General features: G+C 37.4%; 1 protein-coding gene across 6 annotated transcripts; it reads left to right on the top strand.

Moving 5' to 3' along the window:
• The first annotated feature begins 395 nt into the window (after positions 1-395).
• HPGD (15-hydroxyprostaglandin dehydrogenase) lies at positions 396-24,213 on the top strand. 6 transcript variants are annotated; one of them, XM_071743201.1, is made up of 7 exons: positions 396-1,104; positions 1,280-1,403; positions 5,502-5,608; positions 14,476-14,572; positions 20,447-20,523; positions 21,857-22,020; positions 23,206-24,213. In XM_071743201.1, exons 1-7 carry the CDS (start codon positions 1,012-1,014, stop codon positions 23,342-23,344), a joined length of 801 nt encoding a protein of 266 aa, XP_071599302.1. In that variant the 5' UTR covers positions 396-1,011; the 3' UTR covers positions 23,345-24,213. The 6 variants fall into 6 exon arrangements, with proteins under 6 accessions (XP_071599302.1, XP_071599304.1, XP_071599305.1 ...); XM_071743203.1 differs by lacking the exons at positions 21,857-22,020; positions 23,206-24,213 and adding an exon at positions 19,253-19,353 and having other exon boundaries at positions 907-1,104; positions 20,447-20,526; XM_071743202.1 differs by lacking the exons at positions 396-1,104; positions 1,280-1,403 and adding an exon at positions 2,524-2,634.
• The last annotated feature ends 1,597 nt before the right edge of the window (positions 24,214-25,810 follow it).

Raw genomic sequence — 25,810 nt, 5'->3', positions numbered from 1 at the left:
TATGTTTATAGAGCTTAGGACTGGAACAATGGATTTTTCCTGTCTATTCAACACTCTCTAGCATTATATTTTCTAAGGAATAACATTTGTGAATATCATAATAGGCTAATGAGCAAGAAAATTTATTTCAGCTGTTTAATTCAGCAGTTAAAGCTGCTCTTATTTCTATTGTATTGTGATGCATCTTAGTAATTGGATAATTTTGAGTTTTATATGATTCACATTATGGAGCAGAATTTGGTTTATAAGCTGTAGAAGATGCTAAACATTTTTAAGGTACAAGCTATCTTATCTACAGACCTGAAAATATCTAGAAAGCAGTTCCGTTGGTATGTCTAACAGCCGTAACATTTAATAGCTGCTTTTTTATACAAACAGATTGTACTTACTAGCAGAATGAGGAGGGGAAAGCTGGTGAGGTGTTTTGAAGTGTGAAAAAAGAGTGCACGCTTGTTTGTTTTCAAGACTGAACTTTCCTTCAATTGCTTTCTTTCACTTGCTGCTCACACAGCTCGGGCCAACCCAAACGCATACAACTTTAGGAACTGCCAAGAGCCCTTATCAAAGCCAGTAAACTCCTCTCACGCGATTTATGGAGGCTCCACTCCTGAGGGGAGCTCCGGCTTCCCCAGAACCCTTTTCCCTGGGGCCGCCAGGCGGGGTGGCGGGGGGTTCCCGACGGAAAAGTCCGGAGGGCTGAGGAGGATGAAGCTGGGCTCTTCTCTCTGGCCCCTGGTCTCAGGATCATCCCGGCACTGGGTAGAAGGATTCAATCGCCTCCTCCACCCCCGCTCCCCCCACCCCGGGCAGCTCTCGGTCACACGAGTGGAGGGCGAGGGGGAATGAGCAGCAGCAGCGGCAGGAGGAGGAGGGAAGGAGGAAGGGAGGGCAGGGGGGAGGGAGCGAAGGAGGGAGGGAGCGAGCGAAGGAGGGAGGAAACCGGGCAGGTGACACCGCGCTAGGTTGCTCCGGCTCGTCGGGCGTGGGTCCGGCGGCAGCAGCGCGGAGACCATGCACGTCAATGGCAAGGTGGCCCTGGTCACCGGCGGGGCGCAGGGCATCGGCAGGGCTTTCGTCCAGGCGCTGCTGGGCAAGGGCGCTAAGGTAAGCCCCGCAAGTCCGCCCGCCCCTCGGCCTCCGCCGCTCCCCTCCGGCCGGTACCCTCCGGCGCCGGAGGGCGGCAGCCCCCGGGCTCGGCTCGGCGGGGAGCCCTCTGTCTGTCCGTCTTTCCGCCGCTCAACTTTTCCCTTTCTCCCTCTCTCCCTCCCTCCCCGCCCAGGTAGCCCTGCTGGACCGCAACTCCGAGGCCGGGCAGGAGAGCAAGGCGGCCCTGGACGAGCAGTTCGAAGCGCAGAGGACGGTGTTCATCCAGTGCGATGTTACGGATCAGGAGCAACTGAAAGGTAAGGAGGAAAGTGCCAGCGCTGTGCTCCGGCTGCTTGACGTGCAGCAACCTGACAGAGCCTGGGCTGCTGCACCAATAAGTGTGCAATTGAGGTTCCTGGGGGACAGCCTGCTCCCAATTGCTCCTGACAGGGCCTCGAAATGGATTTGTTTCTGAACCTGCAGATGGGAAATATCACTATCAGCATGTGTGTATTTCATCGTGTTAGTTGGCACATCGTAAAGAAAAGCCAAAGAAATAATTTCCATTGAGTGCTGTGTCTGGTGTTTTTATACGAAAGCCTCTGCAGAAGATACTTGTTATTTTATGAGTAATATATATAAAGTTTAAGTCACGGACTTGCTTTTTATGAGTACAGACTCCAAGCTGCACTCTCTCATCACAAGAGTAATAAATTGTGTTCTTGGTTGCAGTGCTCTTCCTATACAGCACACTTACTTTCAACATGTGCTGCTGTAGCTCAAAGCTGAATTGGCAAAATCCGGCACACTGCTTTCTCACGGTGTTAAACATGGGTTGGTAACATTTCAGCCACATTTTGCAGATGCAGGGAATGTCAAGGAGTCCCCCTCATGTATGATTTGTATTTATGTTCCCTACTGAGATATTAGAATATTGTATAATGTTGATGAGCTCTTCACAGTATTTCATAACAGGCACATCGCTTCATCAAAGTTACCTTATTAAAGAGATGCATTTGTAGGTAGTGACTCAGATTCAGATTTTGGCTTTTTTGTCAGTACCCTCCCCCTAAGGTCATTTGTCAGGCTAGATGTGAGCATTCCTAGTTCTGCTTTTATTCGCTGCACTTCACTGGCTGTTTTCTCAACAGCTGTGACTGAGCATATCCATTCCTCTTTCACAAAACATTGCAACTAGTCCAGAAATCAGTAATATTGTTCACTGTTCCAAGCTAGTGTCATTATGACAAATTTCAAAGATTTACTTTGTCTATCAGCAAGAGAAATGCTGGACATTAAATTTGAGACCTGCTCAGCAAACAAAGTTTTTATCAGATAGGATGATTATTGACTTTTTCTCCACGTGGGAGGAGTAACCTGGGAGCAAGAAAAAGCCTCCTCAGGGTAGGAATAGTATGTCCTGCAGCACAGGTGTTTCCCCCCCCAAGGAATCCTCCTCCCTTCAGTGCCAATCCAGTGGAGAACAAACAGTGTGCACCAGGAATGGGAGTGAGCAGGATGGGTCAGTGATGGAGGCTTTGGAACCAAGTAAGGAGAAAAAGAGCAATCAGAGTAGAATTGGCATGGGTTCTTGCAAGGGGTGAGAGCAAAACCAGGCAGCTGCTGCTTAGACTCCTCTGATACTGCACCATTACTGCTGCAGGCTTCTTGGGTTAAATTTGCAATCATGTCTTACACTCCTTTGCAGTTCCTGAGGTATTTTTTTAGTGGCATTGCTGGTTACAGTATTTTTTACTGTTTTATTTTCTGTTTGGGGTTTTTTTGTTTGTTTGTTTGGTCTTATTTTGTGTGTGTTTTGGGTTTTTTGGGGGGGTTTTTTGTTTTGTTTTGGTTTGGTTTTTTCCTTCACTTGCAGTTGAAAGCCACCGTTTAACAAATTCAGATGAATTTCACTTCTAGTGTTTAGAGTTCTTACGGTATGCATCAAGTCCTGTGTTTGCTTTTTATGTGAAAGGTCAGGTGTGTGAATGAAGTTCCTCTTATTTTAAGTTAAGCCCTTTCCATATGAAACAAGTCACAGCACTAGAAATAGTATCTGTAGGTACACAACACTTATGGGTAGGAAATCATCTGCTTACAAGTTACTAATCTTACAAGTTACTAATCTTACAAGCCATGGCAAATCCTTTCTCTGGTGGCTCTTCCACATGGTCCCTCACAAAAGTCTTTTATCTTGTTTCACTTTTGTCCCACTATACATTTACTTTTGCTTTCCCTGAATATTTAGGCAGTTACACATAAAACTGGTGTTTGTACTTTCCACCGGTTTTCTTGTATCTCCTTTAAAATGGATCCTTCTTTTTGTTTTTCTTCATTCAGTATTTCATACAGTCATCTGCTTTTCACTTTTATGATTCCATAAGCACTAACTAATGTACAATGTAGATACCAAATTAATCTGCATTCAAAAAGGGAAGAGACCAAGTCAATTTACACTGGTGTTTGGGTGATTAACTTTAATAATAATCTTCAGTAAGGCTTATTTTTTTCAGGATAGATAATGAACGGGTTTACTGTTGGCAGGTAAACTATGGGATATTCCGAATTTGCTAATCATTCTTTATTTTAGCATAGATATGAAAATGGGTGAAAAGCCTTTAGCTCTTTTCTCGATGTGCAAGCTGGAAAACTCCAATTAGTCAAGACTGTGTGAATTTTATAAACAAATAATTGCCTAAAGTAGTATTATCCATGGTGTTTTTTGAAGGTAAAAGATTCTATTAAGAATGAGATTGATGGAAGATGCTATTTAGAGAAGGCTTAAAGGGGAATTGGAGAGCGTTTCCAAAATCTGGAAGCTAATTGAGGACCCAAATTGTATCTATTCTACTTATTGAATCTAAGTTAAATAATTAGTTCTGCTCCTAATGAAGTCAAAGCTTTTTATTTGCTCATGCTGACACAGCGTTGGAAAGATGAGAAGTGACTGAAGAGTTAAACTGAGAAACTGGAGAACAAACAAAACAAAAGCCAAAAAGGCAAACAGCCAAAAATAGAAGCTTTAGTAATATTAAAATGTTCTAGTAAAGAATAAGAAAATTTTAAAAATCTGTACAATACAGGCAATTGAACAAATAAAACCCTTTCCATCAGCTGCCCAGCTCTTGTTCTGATGACAAGATGGTGACCATGATGGTCTTGCAGTATACAAGCAAAAAAAAGACTGTGAAAGTACCAGCCGTCTGATGGAAGACAAAAATTTGTAAATACCTGCAACTGCTATAAAGGAGGTAGATGTCTCAATGCTGCTGCTATGCTCCTGACTGACACTCATAACAAAAGATTAAATAAAAATCCGAATTAGGATGGTCCTGAGATCACCTTCTAGTGAAGTGGTTTCATTAAGGCCTGTAAACCATAATTTCAGTATACAGGAAATACTCTAGGTTTTTAGGCTGTCATCAAATGATGTTTTTTAAAACAATACTGGGGAAGTGGTGTCTTGCTTTACTCTACAGTAAATATTTAGTGATGAGGAACAACATTTAGAGGGAAAACCAAACAAGCTATATGTACATATCAGATAACATCTGTAGCCATGGAAAATCATCCAGGTGACATCTGGAAGTCACCTCATCCAGCTACATTGTCAAAGCAGCACCAGCCTAGATGACTTTGCTTATCACTATGACATCATCATGTTTCTTACAGATGTCATCCTAGTTCAAATACTGTCACCTGACAGAACACCATGTCATTGGGAAAGTTTCCCAGTTCTTTATTTTGAAATTCTTTGGAAGACAGGTCCCTACTTTAATCTATGGAAGGAAGAATTTGAATTTCAGAATCACATTATGAAAGTAAGCTGGTAAATAAGAATTTATTCATAAATGGGTAAATTTAAACAAGAATTATGATTAATTATTTACTATTAGAAGTCTTTCAATTACAATATCACTGAGTAAGACGAGTGTTCTTAGTGTAAATTCAATCTCAACCAATAAAATTGTTCTTGAACACATGAAGAATTTATTTTTCTTTTAAAAGTGCCAAATCTTGAGATCAGTAGCTATGTTATACTACAAATCACACTTAATCAATGCTTATTACAAATCAATGCTTAATTTATAAAATTAGAGTGCTAAACCTGCTATCTAATGCAAAATGTATGGTTGCTAAGAACTGTCATTAGCTGTCATTAGCTCCCATTATCAGGCATTATAAAACTGAGTGAAAAGGCAACTGAAGCATCTTAATCCTTTCCGTTTTCCTGAGTATGTTTAATATTAGTGAATGGTTAGATAAAGAATTTAACTGTATGTTGTTCATTAGTGGTTAATAAAACAGTGAAGATATATTGCTAGACTAATAATACATTGGTTTGTATGCATGCATTGCATTTTCTATCTTACTTTCCATATGCTAAGAAATTTCACCCTTGGATCTTACTGTAGGTGCTTTCAAAAAAGTAATTGAACATTTTGGAAGGCTGGATATCGTGGTTAATAATGCTGGAGTGAACAATGAGAAGGACTGGGAAAGCACTATACAAGTTAACTTGGTAAGCATTCTCTCCTTTTACTTGTTCATACTTACTTGACTGCTGGAATACACTTAACAGTCCTTGCACAGATTGTGCCATATGACAGAACATGAATTACAGGATTAGTAAACACAGTTATTGAAACAGTAACTGCATTTGTACGAAACAATAAATGTGTGTGTGGTGGGGCCTCTAAGTTGTCTATCCAAGACGTGCAGCACTGTGTAGAAGCACTCAGGCAATACCTGGCAAAATTCTCTTTCTATAAAATTCAGTGAAATCCCAGGTAGGTGTAACAATTTGCTGCCCAGATCAGTAGACCTGCTTAGGCAGGAGGCCTGGACTGTCTACATGTAAGTTTTAGAACACTTCTAATACTCGAGAGACTCGGCTGCCCTGCATTAGAGAAGTTGCCATTTGTTGATACTACAAGAAAACTCATTCAACCAAGAGCTCCACGTTTTCTTCACCAATGAAGCAAGCATACAGTCTGAGCTTTTTATGTTGTCCATTTCACCACTGTCACTCATAGAAACACACCACTTTACAGCACATATTTGCTAAAAACCAGTACATCCAGCAAGCCTGTAACATTTACTTTCAAGCAGATGATTACCAGTGCTTTGATATCATCTGCTACCTCATCGGGTGAGACCACAAAGAACTGTTTCTCATTAAAACTTTTTTAATTTAGACTACATTGCTACAAAATCTAAGCTCCAAAGAAAAGACCAGCTTTGTAGGCTAATAAAATTCTGAGCAGTTTGTATTCTGCCTCCTGTGAAGTTCTAATTCAATGGTGATTGAGCAAGTCACCCCTGTGGCCACACTTACAGAGTACTGTAATCTAGATTTGCAAAGAAGGTAGCAAAAGGAAACTTGGAAGAGTGCAATGTGGTGAATTGTCCAACCAGTTGTTTGAAATTTTTCAATGTAACAAGAAAGCTCAGGAAAAGTAAATTACAAGTTTGGTTTTGTCAAAAGGTTTAAAGACAAAGGTACCTGAATCTTTGAATCTTAATGCCTCCCTGAAAACAAACTAACAAAAAAACCCACAGGACAAGTAACACAAGCCTTGTGTGAGACAAGTTACAGAAAAAATTCAGGGGAAATGTGTGGTTTTGTTGTTTTCTGTTTTTCATAGGTTTTTTTATAGGTTAAATGTAATAATACTTCTTCTTGTTCTTTCAAATCTATCCAAGATCAAATCAGTTCATTCTGAACTAACACCACAGATTAAAATTTTCACAATAAGACAAATACATTTGTTCAATTTCTTCTACCTTTTCTTTGTGTTTTCTTTAAGATTTAACTACACGTATTTCTTCCTTCCTCTTCCATTTCTAAGATAGTCTGATACAAAACACCAGGAAATATTATATTGTGAAGTAGCAGGAGTGTGACATCCTAATTGCCATTCAACAGCAATATCTATTAGTACAGATCCCTTGAATTCAAAAGACTTCAACCATGTCCCAGTTCACTGACTTATCTTTAGTTTTGTGCCTGGTTTAACACAGAATACAAGATACTGTGTGCAGCCAGACAGCTGTCAAATTTGCAAGCACAGGTATTTAGTCATCACCAGAAAAACTGAAGTCCATATGAGAAACATGTTTGCCTGTGATTCACCTTTAAATTTAGCTCAAAAAAATTAAGACATTTCTAAGCAGCAAATCTTGATGATATTTAATGACCGGGTATACATCCTAACTTAGAGTGATGACCGAACAGTTTTTCAATGTCAAGAGCTTCAAACAAAAGGCATTGAGAACCTCCTTCTGCTTTTCTTTTTGTCTTATTGCAAACGATTGAGCGGAAGCAGATCCCAGGCAGGTTTGAACCATCTCAAGTACTAGAGAAACTGGCATCCAAGTCTTACAGATCAATATTTTTAGCTTAAGCTACTGCCTCTAAGTTTATTTTTCTTTCTCCTCATTTACTTTTTAATTTTAATATTAGTTCTCTGTCTAACCCCGAGTCAAGCAGCTAGCTTATTTCCATGGGGCATTTCTATCTAATTACTATAATTTCTATAAAGCAAGATTTCTGTACTTTTTGCTTTTAACTCTAACAGTGGAAAAATAACAGCTGCTGCATGTAGTCTACTATGTTGGTTGGTTCCATTAAATGTACTTTTGCTCATTGTAGAGAAAGGATTGAAATGTGCAGGAAATACATGAATTTAAAATGCCTCTGTTTCTCCAGTGTCAGAAAATTTAAGTATCCTTCATAATATCCCGAAGAACAAGAAGTTCTGTGACCACACATTTTGATACACATTATGCACGTATTTTCTTCTTCAAAAAAAAAAAAGGGAAAAATCCCTCTACATCTCAGTCTTCATCTCAGAGGTATCATTTATGTATTGATACAACAAATATTCCCTGCCTCAGATTAAAGTACAAAGTACGAAAGTAGAGCAGTACAGAGCAAGATAAATCAGAACAAATACATATGGGGTGTGTTCTTTATGGCTAAAACAGTTCACAGAACCGGTTGGCCCTCAGGAATGTTTTTAAAGGAGCATAAGTCCTTATGCTTGAGAAAGCATAAAGATCAGAAGTGAAGAAGCAGGTTCAAAAAGTGGAACTTAATTTAGAGGAAAAACAGGGAATAAAATACAATTTTTACTTGTAGTGATTACAGTTTCCTGAATCAAGAAAAGGCAGCTTGATAAAGATAAGGAGAAAAAGACTGTCAGCTGCTATAGAAGAGATTTCTGTTGCAGTGCTTTCCACCATTTGGCTATATTTTGTGCTTAACATCCATCTTTTTGTTACTCTATTAATATTCCTATAAATATCTTAAGTATTCCAGCAATGCTCTCTTTCTCACCTCAAAACTCCAAAGCTTACAGTGTTGACTTGATAGGTATCAGCTGATCAATGGCAACTTCATCAACTCATGCCCATACAAATGTGGATTCTTGTTATTATGACATATAAAAAAAAAATCTTTGCAACCATACAGGAATTCCATTTTAAATTGATATTACCAGTGTAGTTTCAACAGTCCATCCATCATACACACACATACAGAATACACACACAGAATAGTGCAAGGACAAAGTCTTACCAAGAGTCCTGCCTCCAGCATGACAATAACAGTGTTTCTGGCATTCAGCTTCATAAGAACCCTGACATTTTATAATCTTACTTTTCTCTCTTCAAGAACTTAAAGAAGAGTGCCCACATCTTTATGAGCTGTGAACATACATGTTAGTTAAAACCAGTATGGTGTTCTAAGAAGCTTCCCTAATTTTATCTTGTGTTGATGTAGGCTTTCCGGAACAACTGTAATTATATTGGCCACTATAATTACAGTATCTTTTCTCTTTACAAATGTACTTAGCATACTTTATATTAAGACAATACCAAAATTTACTTGGAAAACCCTTCTTCATGCTTATACCAGATGTTTCTGAAAACTTACAAAGATTGCAGTATACAGGTAAACGTAGCAGTGCTGGTATCACACATACATACATTATAATATTACCTAAATCAAAAGTACAGAAGTACTCTATATAACATTTTGACTCTTATTTTCTTATGCCAACAAATTAATTATTTTGTAGATATTTTTGATTCCATAATTAGACTCACCAAAGGATTTAACAGCAAAACCATAATTGTCTTCTGTTTATGTGATGGTTGTGCACATTTTAATACATCATCCAGGCAAAACTTTAAATTGAAGGCCGTAACTTCAGCATTCTGAAAAAAACAGATCCTATTATTTAAATGTTGCCTAAAGAAGCAGAATTCAAACATGTATGTAAAAATTGTCCAGGTGCATTACAGTCTTATCCTTCATTACTTGCCAAAATGTGGCAGTACCAAATGATTCCAACCTTTTACATTTTTTATGGGTTTGCATAATTTATTTCCATAAATTACAAAGGTAACAAGTTTCTGTAAACTTGGAAAACTCTTCTTCTAAAAATAAGCCCACTTAATTCATGGTTTGTCAGAAGCAAAATACTTAAAATGGTACTATGGAGAAGAGAATGCAACACTGTATATATATGTGTGGCTCCACATAATATAGCTCACGGTGAAATAAAAGTTCCAGCAATGAGCAAACCTTTTCAAATCAATTCATTTGCTCATCAGTAAGGAACTATTCCTCAAAAAGCTTATTAATGTCTCAGAAGAAACCAGAAGGGTAACTAGGCAAACTTCAGAAGTGATTAATTTTATTTATTTATTTGAGACAAAGACTTCATGATCATCACAAGGCTGTTCTGTTTTGCAAATGATAAAAGGGATCTCATAGAAGTATTCTCCAACCTTCTTCTGCTCCGTACACCTTGCTCTCCTTTCCCAGGAGAAATAACAAGGACTGAACTTTCACCCCCAGATAATTTGCTCAGAACAGATAGCTGGATTCACCAGCTGGGAATCACCAGCAGGTCCCACAGTCCAGACAGAAGGAAGCACTGCTTCTTAACATTATCAACACAGAAAAACAAAGCGAAACAAAATCATCTGTAGAAGATAAAATGGCATAGGTAACTAGTTTACAAAGCTTGCATTCTAAGTAAACCAGAAATAAACTAACTGTTGCTCAATGGTTAGTTGCTTATTCTTCAGCATAATTTGATGTCAAAAAGAGGATGAAGTGCCTAGGGAGAGACGTAGCCACCAAAAAGTGACATGTACCATTTACCTTGAAATTAGTTGCATGAGGGTCTATCCTTACACATAAAGTGTATAAAGAAATCTCTAAATATAATGTTAATATTGCAGTAGGAAAGACACAGCCTTATCTTAATTGCACAGTAAATCAATTATCCTCTTAGCTTACAGTTTTGATGTATATTTACAGTGATCAATGTTAAGGTATAACAAAAGCAAATTTATCTGAACAAAAAACTACTTATGCCTAGTTATTGCAATTCTATTCTTATGTCAAGGTTTAACCCCAGCCTATAACTAAGCCCCAGACAGCTGCTTGATCACTCTCTCACCCTGGAATAACAAAGAGAATCAGAAGAGAAAAAGTGAGAAAACCCTTGGGTTAAGCTAAAGACAGTTTAGTAGGTAAAGCAAAAGTCATGTGCACAACCAAAGCAAAACAAGGGATTTGTTCACTACTTCCCACTGGCAGGCAAGTGTTCAGCCATCTCCAGGACAGCTTCATTATTCTTAACAGCTGCTTAGGAAGACTAACAACATCACACCACCACACTTCCTTCTTCTTTCTCCAGCTTTGTATACTGAGCATGACATCACATGGTATGGGATATCTTGTTGGTCATCTGGGGTCAGCTGTCCTGACTGTGTCCCCTCCCAATTTCTTGTGCACCCCCAGCCTACTCACCTGAGGGGGCGGGAAACAGCAAAGGCTTTGGCTCTGTGTGAGCACTGCTTAGCAGTAATGAAAACATCTCTGCATTATCAACACTGTTTTCAGCACAAATCCAAAACACAGCCACATACCAACTGCTATGAAGAACATTAACTCTATCTCAACCAAAACCAGCACAGTCCTTCAGGAGTGGGTGTGTAGGTGTGTTTGTGATGGGAAGCAAACCGCACAGTAAAAAACTAAACCACAGTATTTCACCACCACACTTGTACATTTCCAGCAGATGATCAAATCCTGCTGCACATTCCTTTCACCTTTCTACCTCTGCCTCTAGGCTTCTTGTTTTCCAGACTTTGAGCTGGAAGTTAAAACTTGAGCTCCTGCAACCTCGTTTCATGTGGCAAGTAGAGTAACATACGTAGGAATGCCAAGGGACTTGCACTCTTGCTGCAACCTGCCTGCTTCCTAGAAAATCTACGTGAAAAAGTCAGTCCCACCTCCCTGTCCACCAGCAAAATGCTGAAATTTTCCATAGATAAGTCTTGTAGCACTTAGTTTCAGACTTCTGAAGTTATTCTTACGTAGTTTATGAAGTACTTTGAAATGTTTTCTCATAGATAGCCATCAATTTACAACATCACAGTATGAAAGTCAAACGATCTTGGGTCAAATTCCAGCTCTGTGCTAACCTGCTTTATGAAACCACAAGTCAATGGCTCTTTCATTTGTTTTCTTTCACTATCCTTAGCACTGAACTAGATTAGCTCAGAAACATACACATAATGTTAGGAATGAGTACTGATTAACAACTTGTTCTCTCAAAATAATTCATATTGCCTTATAAACTTGATAACAATAGAGGAGTCATCTTCAGCAGTGAAGGAATGCAGATATAGTTTCTCAGCACAAAATATTGCCATGCATAAGGAGACATCAAAACTATAAGACAAGAGGTGGCAATGGAAACCTTATTAATAAATACAAGAACCTAGGAGGTATTCCCACACTCGCCATTATAACTTAATTGGAAAAAATACTAGATTTTCTACTGGCAGTTGAAGACTAAAATTGCCTTTCTTGGGAACACACTCGGACCTGCAGTGCACCTTGATGTTCTATCTTCATTATATGCTATAGTACAACACTGTATTTTGGGAGGAAAACAGTAGTATCACTAAGATAAGCTTTGTTTTCAACACCTAGTAGGATGATAATTTAGATTATTTTCTGATTTTAATGATACTAGTTTTCAGTAGCCAGGTGCAAAAAAAACTAGGTGAGTCCCTGCTTTTGCCGTACCTACATCTAATTGCAAGTACAGTACTCATAATTAAACTATTATATATTTTTATATATATTCATAATTAAATATTATTCTTAAAAGTATACATGGAGAACTGTACAATCTGAAGATAGTTTTATTTTCTTCCACTATTGCAAGGCAAATTGTAGACATTTCTCATCTTATCTCAAAACTAGGAAAATGGGCTGCACAAAAGACATAATTCTTTGCCTGATTTACTTTCTATTGTGTATTTTAAGGCATTGTGAAGTAATGGCTTTCTTCTAGAATTCAGATGAAGTATTCTGTTGTCAACAAATAGGAATCCAAAGTAGTATTTCCTTTGATAGGAGGCCTGAGACTGCAATTTATGCACTTGTAAAGATGGATTTTGCAACAAAACCAAAACCCAACACGCTATTTTCTTAGGGAAACAATAGTCCACAGTCTGTTGTTCTTTGGAAAACCTCTTTGCCATTCCAGTGTTTGGCACCCAGATATGAGAGCCAGCTTCCTTTCACTGGCTCAGCTGGATCAACAGGGAAGTGGCACTTCTAGGCACACATTGCATGACTTTCCTACTACGATCAGTTGAGCCAATGCTGTTCTTCCTTGGAGAACTATGGAGAGGATTTTCTTCCTGGAGAGAAGGTAATTCTGGCAAGAGAATGGGATATCTATCACACAACACCTTTTATCTGAAGTGACATCTGCTGACTGTGCAGGCAGATTGGTTCTTCTCACCCTGTATGTTTGGTTCAGGGTTTATCTCCAGTACAAATTGTGTTACCAGCCCAAGTGTCAGATACAGCCTCGACACCTGACACGAGCCACATCTGGTGAAAAATATTTTGCAAGGATGCCAACAGGTATAAGGAAAATATCTGAATTAAAGCATGCATTAATTCTGAAGGCAGCATTTCACAATAACGACGTAAGGCAAAGGCTTCCCCAGCTACTTGAAAAATGAAAAAGAGAAAAAGTCACAGTAGAGTGATTTTTATAGGAGAGTTAAGCTACCCACTTTTTCCTTGTCTTATAATTGTGGTTTGGCCAAAGACTCATCTAGATCTATTATTTCTTTGAATGAGAAGGCTGGAGGTACATAAAAATCCTCAAGAAACCCCAAGATACTTCCTTCTTCAATTGATTTATTGCCTCTAATCATCCTAGAGTGGAATTCTCTTTTTCTGTTCTGGAGGATGCAACACTGCTCCAGGGCATGATAGGACCTACACCCGCTCTCCATAGGCAGCATTAACCCCTTCCTTTCTAAAATGTCTCTGTATAGCCCATCGTGTGTATGTATTTAAAAAAAACAAACCAAAACAAAAATCCTACCCCCAAAAAATACACCCTTAAACCCAAGTTTAATTTCATCTGAGCTGCCAAGGAGTTTACATTCAGAATATGTATACCTTACAGCAACAGTTGTGGGCATTAGCAGTCTTTTTTTTCAAGAAATCCTTAAAAATTTTCACTCAACAAACATTAAACAGCACTTGGCTACACTTATAATGGCTCTGAAGCTTTCCAGAACATGCAAGAGAAATCAGATTTAGCATGCTATTTTACCAGCCAGTGAAGACAGTTCTTTGGAAAGTTTCTGTTAAAACATTTCATCAATAACATTCTTTTGATATTAATCAAAACACTTTAGAAAGTGTGTCAATTAAGACAAAACTTCCCAGGAGAAAAGAAAAACACCCACAACATTTAAGTGGATTTTTTTTTTTGCTTAGGAAAAGCTTAAAATTTTGAACTATTCGTATTTCATGAATATATTTTTCTTTACAATATTCCATGAAACTGGTAAACTGAAAATAAGTTGGTATTGAAAATATAACATAAAATGCTTCCACTAGAGAAAATGAAAAAAGCAGATTTATTATCAAAATTAGGATGCAAAATTGTAAATGAAGTCTCAAGGTGTTTTATCTCTGTTAATGGGCAGCTTAAGTTCATCTTTCTTGGGCAGCAAACAAGCAATATTAATAGAGCAGGACACACAGTCTTCCAGATCTGGTTCCTGTTAAAAACAATAAGCACACAGAGCAACCAATTGATATATTAGTGAGAAAAATAAGTAAACTGCTATTATGTCTATACATTGCAATTGTGCTTCTGAAGTCACTGAGTTGCATGACTGTGTAATATCTCCAAGTATTAATAAAATCACTGGTAAAGAAATACAGGTTCTAGGTATCATGATAAAAGCAAGATTCAGTTTTTAGGAGCACAAAAAAGAAATATATTTCAAATATAATTATCCATTCCTCCATATCAGACATCTGTTATTAGAGGAACATACCTTGGCGTGGAATACATGAGAAAAGGAAATGGAGGTGATGGAGGAGTAATCATTAATATCTCATCTTTGGCAGGTAAGAATATATTTTATGAGCACTTTCTATTCATTGGTTTGTCCCTTAAATAAATTAATCATACTGATCTGGCACACTTCTCCTTTCTTATGGCTCTTTCCTGTTTATTCCCATTTTGACCTGTTTGTTATCATAACAACCAAAGTAATACCAAACTACCACAACTTTCATTTGCTTCTTTTAAACTCAGTTCAATGAAAAAATCAGTAATTTTCCTAACTTATCAGCCTCATATTTAATAATCTTGATGTAAATAGCTTTTTACAGTTATCACTACTGCCACACATCGAGCAAAACCTAGCTAGCCTCAATTCATTCTGCTTGTTCAACACTACCCGATAACGCTGCTGAATTGAAACACTGACACCAGGCTGTATGAAACAAACTCAAATGTATAGACCTAATTTTAATTCCAGGTAACAGATTATTTTTTGTATTACGGAGTATTTATTGGCCATCCAATATGGAAAACCAGATATTTTTTTTTCACAAAACGAGCAAGCAGTAGCAGGTGCTCCATTCAAATCCACTGTAGCAGAGCTGCAGGAATGCTTAAGATCAGACTGCTTTATGAAGACTGTCACACACCTGCCCCTGCTCCAACTCCCCTCACATGTGAGTAGTCTCCACGTACCTTTAAGGCAGCACTTGCAATGCTGCCTAATGCATTGCCTACTCGTGCCAGTAGGTTTATCTCCATTGGTTCAATGGGACATTATATTGGGACCAAATTAGTCTGGAGGAAACTGCTATTATACAAGAGTTCATCAACACAAGTAAAAGATTAAACATTTTCGCAGAGGTGCTGATGCCCATGCAGTGCTTAAGAAAGGGCAGAGGTAGCAAGAAGTTTGATTCCATTTTTAACTAGACTCAAATGAAGACAAAATTACTCTAAGACTTAAGAGCTTAGCTTTTCTCAGTTTGGTAAGAGCTTGTAAGTGCCATTTTAATTATTTGATTGAAAATTTCATTTACTCACTTTCTCACTATCAACATTGTGCCATAATGATTGCAGGAACCTGTCAACAGCAAAGCGTCCTTTGATCTGTTTGCTTTTACACAGCTTGTATGTAGCAATTGCTTCCAAGGCCTTCAGGGAAAACACATTTGGAAAGCTGACATACACTTATTATTTATTTATTTACTATTATGTATGCTTTATGACTCTCCTTTCTGGTCTGGAAATCTAAGTATTGCAGTTTGTTCCACATGTGAAAGGCAAACTCTCACTGGCTAGTTTAGCATTCCCTTCCAGTGTTTTCTTTTCTATGAGGAAGCTTCTGTTGATCATTAAGCCTTTGAGTGGTTTTTCATCCCTCCTGTCCAAGTTTTAAGATTTTATGAGATACGCTCTGCAGACAGCAAATAATCTTGTGTCTTGCTCGGCAGCAAGAAGAGTTATATTTAGTGCTTATGTAACATTCAATAATACTTGCTTGAAGCACTAATTAGTTTCCAGCTCTTCATGGGAATTTTGCCAACGATTCGAACTAGGGACAGAATCAAGTTTTACTCTTTTTTATTTCCAAACACCCACAGAACTACTTAAAGACTTCCTATGAAGTGGATGCTTAAAGTGTTCATTCAGTTGGATGAAAGCCAGACTGTCCCTCCCTCTTTCTTGTATTGAATCTTCCTTGTGTCTCCACGAGACTGGAATAAATACAGAGAGAGAAATATGTAAGGACATGCAGCAAGCACCCAGCTCCTAACCCACTGCATCTCAAAGCTATAAAACTTCCTTAATTTTATGGAATTTGTGTATTCATTGCAAGAGGAAGTAATGCTACTAAACAATTGAGATAATAGGAAATGTATTTTACTGCCAACTTGCCCCATAAAAGATAATGCCAATGTCTGCAGGTTTTTGCAATGTCATAAACTTAATTTCAAATTTAAAGAGTAAAATGTTGTAAATTTTCTACTCTGGGAAGCTCCATACTTTAATTTTAATTTTGTTTTACAGAATAGTCACATGCAACGGAAAAAGTATACAAAACTAAATTTAACTCCTGAGGCTGAACATTGCCTATTACCTTTTGGTGGCTGGTACCTATACACTCTTATTAAGGAAAGAGACAAAGGGAATGACTTTGCGTGCCTAGACTTTTGTTCTAAAAGCCTTCATACAGTCAAGAAATTATTACATAAAACTGAATTTGTGTCTGTCTGGATTCTAGCAGATTAAAAAAAAAATCAAAAGTATTAATCTTAAAAATTGTAGTGTATTTGTAGTTTACAGTACAATCTGTAGTGTATCTGGATGCCTTTCTGTTGTAAAGCCATATTAATGCTTTGAGACTTCAGTTCACAGTTAAAAAACTTCTTAGAAATGGCACGGCCTAAAATTTTTGCCAGGATTTCTGTGTCTCCTTTGTTTTGACACAGACCACAGCAGTATAACTGCTGTCCTTAAGAATGAGAGAACCAATTCTCTCCTCACTCTGTAGGACCATCACTCCCCTAGCTTGTTTTCCTAGTTACATATCAACTTCTTCAAAAGAGGCTTCGGCCTTCAAAGAACACTGTAACCATATTCCATACCGTTTATCCAGAATTTTGCCTAAGGGCAACAAGCAAGATTCCTGTGATATGCTTGGAAAGACATTTAATTGAAATAAGTATGTCTAAATCTTGTGATGTCATTTATTTGTTAATATTCTATCTGTTGCAGTAGGCTTTCACAAGTATATTTTATTAAAAAAAACCTAATATAGAAAAGAAAACAAATTACTTTGGCAATATTTTCCAAGCTATAGAGAAGTACACTTTTTGTTTGCTTTAAATTCATTCCACTAACTTACATTCCAGTGTTTTCATGTGTTTTTTTCATAAAGGATGAAAATTTAGAGGTTTAGGATGCCTCACACTACAGTGATTGTCACAATAGAGAGAGAAAATATAATGGAATAATTAAAACTTTTAAAAGTACTAAAGTATAACTGGGAATAGAGCTTAAGCACTTATAATCATAGTGTAGAAGTGGTGCTTTCTGATCAAAGCCTCAGTGAGATCAATGGTCATGTTAGAAAACAGACTTTGCACCTTGTATTCTCTGTGCCACAATTGTCCAAACATGAAGTATGCTATTCCATGAAACTTGAAGAGAGTATCAAACAGAAATTATGTTTGTCTCAAGCTCCTTAAAATTGAACCGGCAGAGAAAACAGGGGGCAGAAAGGTCATGTAAAAGCTGGGGATTAATGCTAATTCTGCATTATTCAAAGCCCTTTACTGGGCTGAAGGGGAAAACTGGTTTCAATACAGTTTTGTGATAAAATTAATGCTTACTGATGCAGCTCCATCTCCAGTATTAATTTTGTAAGATGTGGATATTGAGGCTGTTACCCATGGTAAGCAAGCAGTTGTAATGAGAGCTCTGACACCAGGTCTCGAATAGTACCAGTGGTCTTGACACTTAAAACAAGAGGACCAGCATATAACCAAGGGTAACAGCTATCCCTGTCAGCCTGCCAGGAACTGAGAAAACAAAAAAAAAACCACAGTTAACATTGGCACTCAGGCTTATTTGAATTGGTTTTGGTAAGCCAAAGGGTACCTTCAGTCTTCATGAAATCATTTGCAATTCACCAAACAGTTCTCAATGAAGATCGTTCAAGGGGAGATGGAAGTTTCTTGTCCTCTTTCATGTAGCAGCTCAATGAGGCAGCAAAATCCAGAGAGAGGAAAAATCTAGGTATAATTGCCTCTCTTTGCTGAGAGAGACTGAAAACAACATGCATCACCTTCCAGGGATACACTGCACCAACATCATCCATTTTAACACCCTCCCCTTCATCCCTCCCTTATTTTGTGCACAATGTTCTCCAGTCTGCTTCACTGCCATTTTGCTTTACATAAGATAAACAGATAAATACAAGCTTAAGAGAACAACCAGCCACTATTTTAAGTTCTTAGATCCCCATCATTGAACAGTGTGAATAACAGTGTTGCTTTCACTGGATCACCAAGGTAGCACTAAAACAAAAATAAACCCTCAAAGCTGTCAGAGTTGTAATCAGAGCTTTGTGCTGCTTCACAGCATTTTTCCTTCAGACAAAATGGATTCCAGAGCAAAGAGCCCATGACATACATAATTTTTCTGTCAAATACATATGTAAAGCTGGGTAGCGTGTTCCACACCTGCACTGAGATAAGTGTTACTCTTTCTTGATTGCATCACTTAAATATACACAAACAAAGAGAATGCCATTCAAAGAATGCATAGAAATGTATCTGGAATATTAACTGGGATGACTTCTATTAGAATCAAACTTTAAGACTTCATAAGTACTATCCCATTTTACAATACCACAGCCAGGAACACAGATAAATTTCACCCTCCAACATCAGGACGGGCTGTAGTTTGCTATTTATAAGAAACTAGCTTGCAGGTGGAACTACAGCATCAATGTGGACCAGTTCAGCTGTCATTGTATAGTGGAAATTGTTGGCATAATGGGCAGAAATGTATAGACACACATGGTCTGTCAACATTTCTTGACAAGCTTTTTGCCATCAGATTTATTCCTACCAGAATTAAGTTTTTAATTTTCCTCCAAAACTTCTGTTCTCTCTTCTTTCTCTACCGTAATGATTTTACGCTCTCCCACTCCCACCATAAAGGTTCACAATGCTAGTAGACATTTTTCATTTTGCTTCTTCTCTTCCTTGCAGAAGATATTAATGACATTACCCAGGATTGTTGCCTCTTTTCTTTTCCCTTCTAAAAATCATCATCCTGGCTTTTCATTCCAGAACAGGGCCCACCGCAGGAGGTACCATACAATGAAATCCTTTTCAACCAATCTACTTCAATCTAGAAAATACTTCAAAAAGATTTCCTATCCACGTTTCTGCTTTCACTGTTTTCTGCTTACTATCTGAAGTCTTCATCTTATAAATCCATTCACAGTGTTTACTCATGTATCTCTATACTCTCTCTGCACTGTTTGGAATTCACTTCTTAGTGCTTCTACCATTTATCCATTGCAGGATGGCTTCCCTATTTAATTTAAATCTCTTTTAAAAATCTATCACCTATGAAATACTGCTAGAGTAGTATTGTAAGTAAAATAAATGTTTCAGTGCCTCAGATGGGGCATCAAGTCTGAATGACTGCTTGTAGATGCTCCTTTAAGCAAAAAACACTATGCAAAGGAGAATGTACTTGCTATAGTACTGACCACAGTGTCAAATAAATAAGCAGTGACAATTACTGGCCAGGCAGATGCAGTGGCTGACAGTGCTTTGGGCAGCAGTGCAACACATTCATTCTTAGGACTAGGGGAAAGGTTTTATCTGAAGCTGAGCTTTGTTACTATTCATAGAAGCAACATAGACAGGGAATTTCAGTCAGACATTATATTTATGTTTTGATACATTATCTTTGTAATATTAGATCAGTTATAGTAGTCAGAATGGATTTCACTATTTCCCCTACCTTTTCCCACCCTTCCTCCCTGAAATCACTCTGATTGCAGTTGTGCAATTTACATTCAGCAGTTAGGGTGTCTGCAATCCAAGTTTATCTAAAATATTTTGCATACCTTATATACTTTACAGATTCACAGATGGTGGTCAAAAATTTCACCCTTGAGAATTTTCTTCCAGATCCTGTCCTCCATTTTAAATCATACTTCACAGATACAACTTTTCTTCTTAAAAGTTTTACTTTTTCATTACTCTTCTTTGGTTTTATCAATCTCATACCTTTTTCACACATACTTCAAATTAAAAAATGTAATTTGCAAATTTCTACTCATCTATTTTGTTGAATCTCTATAAATCCATAATTTTTTTTTACATCATAGCTATATATGTAAGCAGGTGTAGCTGACAACTTTATCCACCTACCTTTTTATTTTAAAGGACTCATGCCTGCTGCATTCCAGCCTGTGTACTGTGCCACAAAGCATGGTGTAATTGGATTCACACGGTCAATAGCAGTAAGTATGTGTTCTTGAAAACAGTATCAGAAGCTCCTTGAGAACATGCTAAGTTTCTCATGTTCCCTCTCTATTGTAACACAACTGGAACTAATTCACTTGAGGAAAGCAAAGTGTCTGAATCAGTGGAGGAAAGAAATGTCACAAAGGGAATCCGAAGATGAAATAAGTAAGGCATGTGCCTGTTTATGACTGATTTGAGTTTTGGGGAGCATGGAAGAAAGATGTTGCAAAATAAGTTAAGGACAGTGGGAGAAGCCCCAAAGTCATATTCTTACCAAGCTTTAAAAATTTTTTTCTTAACTCCATCCCAGTCATTTATCATTTTCGCCAATGCCAAGGAGAAAGAGAATAATAAACATAGAGTATCACTCTATTTACCAGGAAAGGTAGTACAGCCTAATGCTGGGCAGGTATGATACAAAATATCCAAGACTTCAGTTTCTTCTGTTACAAAAGGGCAGACTACCACATCATGAAATGGTTATGTGATTTATATAATAACAGACATTATTCCTGTTAAATATTAAAATAAATATGTCAGTGTTGAGCAATTATGGTTATTCTTGGATGTATCACGTATTGTTCCTAAGCTGTGTGCCATCATTAAGGTAAGTCCATCCTGCATTCAACATACACGGGGCTGCTCACCAGATTTTTTTGCTACATGCACACATTGGTAGCTCCACAACTGAAGGGCCCTGCTGTTCCCAGAACAATCTGTGCTGCTCACTTGCATCATGTCCTTTAACTGCTTCCTGAAAAACTCCTGCCTCTTTCCTGAAGTTCACTGGGACTTTCTCAGTGGAGCAGCTGGAAAGGTTTAGCATTACAGTTCCAGGAGCAGAGACCAAATTCTGTTGATGTGAGGGAGAAAAATACAGTCTTAGAGTTAAAATCTGATTTTATTTGAGAAAGTTTCTTTTTATAAGAAAGATCTTGTAAGACTGGAAGCACAGACTTAGGGAAGATTTTTTACTAAGTTTTGCTTATGAGAGTTATGTCATCACCCTGGAATACTGTCAATGGCATGCCACATGCACTAATAAAAAAAAATAGAAAAAAACAGCTGCATGGAAAGAAGAGTGTTGATTTCCTCTAGAATTGTTCTCCCAGCAAAACAGATCCTTTTTTTCTAGTAATCTAGTACAAGTACTACAAAAAATGCGCTTCAAACTTAGTTGTTGAAAAAAACCAATCAGCAGTAAAAAAAATTTGCTCACTAGGCAATGCTGCAAAGTACTTAGTGGCAAATCTCATTCTTTGAGAAATTACGTACACAATACTGTTTTAAAATGATGATGACCAATGCCTAACTCTTTCTCTTTTCTAGTTAGCTGCTCATATGCAAAACTATGGAGTGAGACTCAACACAATTTGTCCAGGATTTGTCAACACACCAATTCTTCAGTCAATAGATAAAGAAGAGAATATGGGACAATATTATTCATATAAGGATGAGATAAAAAATATGATGCAGTTCTATGGTGTGATGGAGTAAGTACAGTCAGACAATGTGGGGTTTTTTCCAGTTTGTTAAAGAACAACACACACAGTAGTACTCTCAGCAAAAATAAAAGATAAATGCTGCCTCAGATAAAAGTCTATCAAATGTTATCATATCTACAAGAAATAAATGGCAGATATCTGAGGTTATTTTAAGAGTATTACCTACCTAGTGGCATTTCTCTTTATGCATTCCCACTTCCCAGTGAAATGTAATTCATATTCCCAAGTTAAAGATGGTGTACTCCTTTTTAATAGTCATTTATTAGTAATCAGTAATTAAATATTAAATATTTAGTTAAATTGAAAAAATAAATAATGAAACCAGGTGTTAAGTAATGAAATATTAGTGGTTAAATATTAATAAGTAACTTTTTATGTTCTTCCATAAATTTGTTTAAGCACTTGTGAGATACAGGGTATATCACTTGTATTGAATTCCCACAAAATTTGCAAGTGAATCAAGATAAACACCAGACCAAGACCTCACAGAACTGTTCTGAGTTCATAAGAACCCAGGAGCAATGACCTGGATCAGACCAAAGCTACCGAGCCCGTTACAGGATTGCCAACAAAGGCCAAAAGCAGACTCCTGGAAAGTGTCTGAGAACAAGACAAGCATAAAGCAGTATTTTTTTAACACTTCCTCCGTTTCTCTCAACTAGCTGCTCCGATGCTCTGAGCAAAAGAAATTTTGTGACTGTGTTGTTTTGCCCAAACTTTAATTTCTAAAATATACTGCACCTCACAGCAAACGCCATGGGACAAAATTCTCCTTACACAAATTTTCATGTCCGTCCTGCTACAGAAACGGGATAAACCAACAGCAAAGATCTGCAGATGACTGAGTAAGGGTTGGTTTTGTCCATCGTCCTAACAAAGAAAACTTTGATAGGAAGCTCAGTTGCAGCAGGATGTCCACAAGGATTGAGCAGTAGTGAGAGTGAGCAAATGGTGATTTGTAAAATTGCTGCTTTATGCTGTATCTCCAAATTGAGGAGATGGAATTTCTTTTCTGAAAAACTCACATCACCTCTGCTTTTCTTGAAATTAGGTTTGTTCAAATACCAGACTGTCTAATTTGCAGAATATATAGCTTTACATTGAGTTTCTTCATTTCTTTTCACATGTTCTATTACATAGTTATTCTAAACTAACTTCTTTTTTTTTTTTCAGCCCATCAATAATTGCTGAGGGACTGATAACAATAATTGAAGATGATTCTCTAAATGGAGAAGTTATGAAGATTACAGCATCCCAAGGGATTCATTTTCAACAGTACAGCCAAACGCCTTTTACATCATCAAAGAGATAAATAATGGTTTCATGTTAGTTATTTTGGCTTTACTTAAATATAAACAAGTTGAAAACAGTAATTTTTGATGAAAAAGGTTGGTGTTTTATCTAGAGCAGTAACAGTGTTCAAGCATTTGTATCCTAATAACAAAGAGATGAACAGGAAAATCTGCTGCAGAAAGAAGTTGCTATCCCATTTTGATTCTACGAAGACAATAGTATTTATTCAGTGGAATAAACATACCCCTCTGAAGATTTTTTATTATGTAGTAATAGAGGCCAGTTTTTTCTTTGTGTTAGTTCTGATCTACATACTTCAAGTGTATTTTGGTGGGCCTGACTTACTTCATATAATTCACTTAATTGTCATGAGTGTCTACTTATTTACATATTGAATTCTTCAGACTAGGAATTCAGTTCAGGAGTCTAGAACACAAAGGTGCCTACAAGGAGTCGAGAATTTACTTTTCTCTTTGGAAATGTAAAAGAAAACAAGAGAAAAAATTCTCTTTCTTCATTATCTATGCTACTGAATATGCTGCATATGACACAAGAAAATACAGGTTTTTATCTTCTTGGATTTTAGCTATTTATAAAATAGTTTAAAAATATTTTTGTTTTCTAGCTATATATGTATGAATTTTCTTTATATACATTCACGGATGAATGCTTTGGCATTGATTTAAATGTCTACTTACTAAATCTCATTTTCTAAACATTTAAATCTTATTTCTTTCCTTGATTGATTAAAATCTCAATTAAAGTCTGAACAATCAGGATTTTTTGTATTTTTTACATGTCCATTTTGGTATCATGATATATTTTCTTAGCTGGAGCATGTTGTATAGTGGCAATAATAATAAAAAGATGATTTTCCTACCTCCTGCACATCACTGGACCTTCTGAATTCAAATAAACCTCCAGCTACATCTGTAAAACAAACCTTGGTATTCCATAGGTTACATGCCTGACCAAAATAAACTTTATTGTTTTCACAGGATCACAGAACTGTCAGAGTTGGAAGGGACCTCTAGTCCCACTCTCCCACTAAAGCCGAGTCACCTAGAGCACATTACACAGGACTGTGTCCAAGTGGGTTTTGAGTATCTGCAGAGAAGGGGATTCCACAACCTCCCTGGGCAGCCAGCCTGTTCCAGTGCCTTGTCTCATAATAAAGATGTTTTTTCTTATATTTAAATGGAACTTACTATGTTCCAGCTTGTGCCCATTGCCCCTTGTCCTGCCACTGGGGACTACTGAGAAGAGTCTGGGTCCCTTCCTTGCACCACCCTTTAGTTACTTTAAGGTAGCCAAGGTCTCCCCTTGACTTTCTCCTCTCCAGTCCCATCTCTCTCAGCCTTTCCTCGTAAGACAGATGCATAAGAGTGTTTTCTTCAGCATAGTAATTGAAATAGTGGAAACACTAATATTTACCTTCTGTAGATGTTGGAAAGTAATAAGGCTGGGAAGAAGAAAAGAAGCAGACACAGATACCTTGTATTACTCATAAGTCTCCCTCCACCTCCATTTTTGGCTATGTTAAGACTATTTTTGAAGCCTATTTTGAATACACACATGGTGCTAGCCACATCATCAGCATCCCTGAAAACATCTGCCTATCCATCTGGACTAACAGCTACTCTCTGATTTGATTGTACTAATTTCTACTTTTGTCTCCCCCAAATTAGAGCATTGCTTAATATGTGGCAGAGTACTGTAAAAGGTGTGATGTAAACTTAGTTTCTTTACTTAGGTCCTAACTGATAATTATCTACCTCTGTTTCTCTCCTTGTTTAGCAGTATTACAATTTAGCTTATAAACATGGGAAGGTTTTTGTTGGAAGGGACCTTAAAGATCATCTAATTCCAACACTTTGGCATGGGCAGGGACACCTCCCACTAGATCAGATTTCTCAAAGCCCCATTCAAGATTCAAGCTCGCCTGACAAATTCCAGTGAGGGGAATTCCATTTATGTGGTATATGAATAGTCACACAAGAAAAAAATTGATTGATAAAATATGTAATTAGACTCCAGGACACCTGGAAAATCTGAGGTTATATCTGGAAAAGAATTAAAGCCATAGCTTTTTTGTATGCATAGGTCTTTTGGATTATTTTTGTAACTCAAAGACAGACATTTTCAAATCAAAGCCATACAGAAAATTTCCTGAAAGGCAAAGGCTGCATTGACTTCCACCTGATGATCTGATAAGGAAGCCTTAGAATGCAATACATGCTCATTTGGTCAAATAAACATTTATACTAAGATAGATCTCAAATATTTAGCACATCTGGAACTCACTGAAAGAAACAAGGAAGTAACAATGAAGTAAAACTCTTGCTGAAATAGGTGAAATAGCCATCAAATTTCTTTTAATTAAAACCAAAACACAAACAAACAAACAAAAACAAAGCCAAAACCAAAAAACATGCCCCAAACCAAATATTACAGTTTTCCAGTTTCAGTTAGTCTGTATTAAAAC

The sequence above is a fragment of the Heliangelus exortis genome, chromosome 4, assembly GCF_036169615.1.
Source record: "Heliangelus exortis chromosome 4, bHelExo1.hap1, whole genome shotgun sequence".
Taxonomy (NCBI): Eukaryota; Metazoa; Chordata; class Aves; order Apodiformes; family Trochilidae; genus Heliangelus; species Heliangelus exortis.
Note: the sequence above shows the minus strand (reverse complement) of the source record. Positions and strands in the feature narration are given on the sequence as shown.

Bases quoted from the DNA above. Each gene is read 5' to 3' on its own strand.
- HPGD (XM_071743201.1), top strand. From the start codon at position 1,012: ATGCACGTCAATGGCAAGGTGGCCCTGGTCACCGGCGGGGCGCAGGGC. The intron at 5,609-14,475 runs GTAAGCATTCTC...CCTCCATATCAG, and splicing joins GCACTATACAAGTTAACTTG to ACATCTGTTATTAGAGGAAC. The intron at 14,573-20,446 runs GTAAGAATATAT...TTTATTTTAAAG, and splicing joins TAATATCTCATCTTTGGCAG to GACTCATGCCTGCTGCATTC.